Raw genomic sequence first — 3,948 nt, 5'->3', positions numbered from 1 at the left:
ACAGCAGGGAGCGTGATACGGTGGCCCAGGAACATGTATGGTTCTCAGCCCAGATCATGAAACAGCTGATTTGTGTTTTGGCAATTTGACTCCAAAATAATGGACTGAAAAATCCCATCTGGGAGAGAGTGAGGAGCCAAATGTAACATCGTTTCCAGTTATTTCTTATCTTACACATTGGAGAAACTTGTTGTTTCTACATGACCCAACTTGCAAAGGTCACCCTGACTCAGATTGGAGGTGCCTAACCACTCATCAAATGTGTCCATGAGATGTAAATCCAGAAGAGAGACACGAAAGAGGTGGCACTGGGTGCAGTCAGTGCTGGGGAGGGGAGAGTAGAGGCATTTGTCTCTCAGAGGTGGCTGTGGTGAATGCCCAGAGTTGTAAGGTGAGCTGCCACTGGACTTGCCTAGCAGGGCAATTTGAGTGTTGTTTCTGGATCTTTCAGTCCCAAAGCCTGATTGTGTGGCCCTCCTGGACATAAAGCAAGGTGGCCAAGAGCCTTTAATAAATTATTTATCTCCTTCAGCAGGCTAAAGTGGATTTGGCTGTCTGCAACTAAGTGTCTCCCAAGGCCACTGTTGAGATTAAATGAGTTATTGAGGTCAAGTGCTGGTGAGAAATCATTCATTATCCTTGCAAGGACAGGAGTGAATTCTGATTTTATTTTATTATTAATTTATTTTTTTGGAGGTGGAGTTTCACTCTTATTGCCCGGGCTGGAGTGTAATGGCACAAATTTGGCTCACTGCAATCCCCCGCCTCCCGAGTTCTAGTGATTCTCCTGCCTTAGTCTCCTGAGTAGCTGGGATTACACGCACCCACCACCACGCCCAGCTAATTTTTTGTATTTTTAGTAGAGATGGGGTTTCACTATGTTGGCCAAGCTGGTCTCGAACTCCTGACCTTAGGCAATCCACCCACCTTGGCCTCCCAAAGTGCTGGGATTACAGGTGTGAACCACCGCACCCAGCTGAACACTGATTTTAAATTGTATATAATCTCAATGCCACCTAGTGTAGGTTTAAAATCACTTCTGCAAGCTCTTTGACAGCCTCCCATTGTGAAGTGAAGTCTGTATCTCCCTCACTGCCCCCTACAAAACTAAGAGGGTCTTTGTGACGCTTCCTCAAATAAAAAGCAGAAGTGACACTGTGTGACTTCTGAGACTAAGCTAGAAAAGGCCAAGCTCAAGCTACACACAGAGGACACATTTAGGTGCTCTACTGGGGCTGAGCTAAGATCTCAGTCAATGACCAAGCCCCAGACATTTGGGGGAGCAGGGGAGCCCCTAAGATGATGCCAGCCCTCTCTACCCTAACATTTGCATGAGAGAGCCCTGGTGGGAACAGCCCAGCTGGGCCTGCTCACCCCCAGAACTGTGTGAGACTGTAATAAAATGATTGTGGTTGCTTTTAGCCACTGAGTTTTGGGGTGATTTGTTATGTAGCAATAGACAACTGATATTTATTACTGATTCATTAGCAGTAGATAACTGATATCAGGAATACGTCTGATATTTTTCAGTGCTCTCTGACTTTTAGACTGCTTGAGGGTAAATTTTTATTTTTGCTACACTTTGTCACCCAGACTGGAGTACAGTGGCATGAACATGGCTCACTATAGCCTTGACCTCTGGGCCTCAAGCAAGCCTCCCACCTCAGCCTCCCCTATAGCTGGAACCACAGGTACATACCACCATGCCCAGCTAATGTTTCATTTTTTGTAGTGATGGGGGTCTCACTTTGTTGCCCAGGCTGGTCTCGAACTCCTGGGCTCAGGTGATTCTCCCACTTTGGCCTCCTAAAGTGTTAGGATTACATGCATGAGCCACTACGCCCGGCCTGCATGTGAATTTTTCCATTTGGTCTTCACATCAATCCTGTATAGATTATGATTCATTGATTTGTATATTAAGAAAATGTCTGGTTTCCTTTTTCAGGCCGGCCGGGAAGATGGCGGACATTCAGACTGAGCGTGCCTACCAAAAGCAGCCGACCATCTTTCAAAACAAAAAGAGGGTTCTGCTGGGAGAAACTGGCAAGGAGAAGCTCCCGCGGTACTACAAGAACATCGGTCTGGGCTTCAAGACACCCAAAGAGGCTATTGAGGGCACTTACATTGACAAGAAATGCCCCTTCACTGGTAATGTCTCCATTCGAGGGCGGATCCTCTCTGGTGTGGTGACCAAGATGAAGATGCAGAGGACCATCGTCATCCGCCGAGACTACCTCCACTACAACCGCAAGTACAACCGCTTTGAGAAGCGCCACAAGAACATGTCTGTGCACCTGTCCCCCTGCTTCAGGGACGTCCAGATGGGTGATATCGTCACAGTGGGCGAGTGTCGGCCCCTGAGCAAGACAGTGCGCTTCAACGTGCTCAAGGTCACCAAGGCTGCCGGCACCAAGAAGCAGTTCCAGAAGTTCTGAGGCTGGACATCGGCCTGCTCCCCACAATGAAATAAAGTTATTTTCTCATTAAAAAAAAAAAAAAAAAAAAAAAAAAAAAAAAAAAAAAAAAAAGAAAATGTCTGAATGTTGAATGCCTTGCCCTCAATCAGAAGGCTCTTCATCTAAGACATAGAGAGCAGAACCCAGCTGTCTAGCTTCTTGATGTAGCCCTCCACAAAATGATGTGGTTTGGGTTCACTAGTAGAATGCACTGTTGTATGTAAATGCCTTCTGTACATTGTCTGCAGCTCATCTCAAAAACAACCATTAGGTCAATGTCCCAAGCACTATGACTGTGTAACAACAAATCTCCCCAAAACTGAGTGCTTACAACAGAGATTTATTATATCTAATTATTTGTGTGTTGTCAGGAACTCAGTAGCAGCCTGGCTTGGTGGTTCTGGCCTGGGGTCCTTCATGAAGTTACAGTGATTTTCCACTGGGGCTGCAGTCAAGCGAAGGGTTGATTGGGGCTGGAAGATCTATTTCCAAGATGGCTCCCTCACATGGATGCTGGTCTCCATAGCACTGCCTGAGTGTCCTGACAGCATGGTGGCTCCCTCCAAAGCAAGCCACCCAAGAGACCAAAGTGGAAACTGTAATACCTTTATGACTAATCTTGAAAGATATATCACTTGTGCTGGGTTCTGTTGGTCCCACAGGTATTCTCTGAATCAGCATGTAAAGGACCATGCAAAGGTATGAATTCCAGGAGGTGATGATTGCTGGGGGCCATCCTTGAGGCTGGCTACCACAATCAGTATTATTGCCCCAAGTCCCAGGCGAGGAAACGAGCCAGATAGGGGATGGCTGCTCAAGAGTGTATGCAGGTGGAATCAGAAGCCAACATTGGTTCCCAGGACCATGTTCCTCTCCAATCTATGACCAAAAGGTGAATTTATGGTGTATTTGATGAATTTTATGTTAGTATTTTCAAAAATTTCTCCAAAATTGAGAAATCCTTTGGAACGTTATCATGAAAAGACATACGGTGTGGACACACTGATTGGGAGTCCTCACTTTGGTCAACAAATGCCTCATTTTGTCATTGCTGAAATTATGCCTTTTGCCTGGGTGCCCCTCAAAATTTTTCTTTTCTTAAGCTGTTGGATAATTTACTGAGTCATCTTATATAAACATGGGAAGACATGGGTCCTAGCTTAATTTTTAAATATAACTCCAAAACTGACTTTATAGAATTCAAAAGTGGTCAAATAATCAATCTATTGGGGCCATAATGACTATCTCAGTTAGCTTGTGCTGCTTTAACAAAATACCACAGACTGACTGGCTTAAACTTAAAACAATAGGAATGGCATGAACAACAGGAATTTATCTCTCACAGTTCTGGAGGCTGGTAAGTCTAAGATCAAGGTGTGGTCTGATTTGGGTCTCCAGTGAAGACCTGCTTGCTGGCTTGCAGACAGCAGCCTTCTCCCCGTATCCTCACATGGCAGAGAGAGAGAAGCTCTGGCCTCTCTTCTTCTAAGAG

At 45.5% G+C, this 3,948-nt stretch overlaps 1 protein-coding gene across 1 annotated transcript; it reads left to right on the top strand.

The window, feature by feature from the left end:
- The first annotated feature begins 1,933 nt into the window (after positions 1-1,933).
- LOC115892865 (40S ribosomal protein S11-like) lies at positions 1,934-2,485 on the top strand. The gene has a single exon (XM_030915391.1). The coding sequence runs from the start codon at positions 1,959-1,961 to the stop codon at positions 2,433-2,435; it is 477 nt and encodes a 158-aa protein (XP_030771251.1). The 5' UTR covers positions 1,934-1,958; the 3' UTR covers positions 2,436-2,485.
- Positions 2,486-3,948: the final 1,463 nt, after the last annotated feature.

Source organism: Rhinopithecus roxellana, chromosome 13 (genome assembly GCF_007565055.1).
Source record: "Rhinopithecus roxellana isolate Shanxi Qingling chromosome 13, ASM756505v1, whole genome shotgun sequence".
Lineage (NCBI taxonomy): Eukaryota > Metazoa > Chordata > Mammalia > Primates > Cercopithecidae > Rhinopithecus > Rhinopithecus roxellana.
This window is presented reverse-complemented; position numbering and strand designations above follow the sequence as displayed.

Excerpts from the sequence above, each read along its gene's own strand:
- LOC115892865 (XM_030915391.1), top strand. The coding sequence starts at position 1,959 with ATGGCGGACATTCAGACTGAGCGTGCCTACCAAAAGCAGCCGACCATC.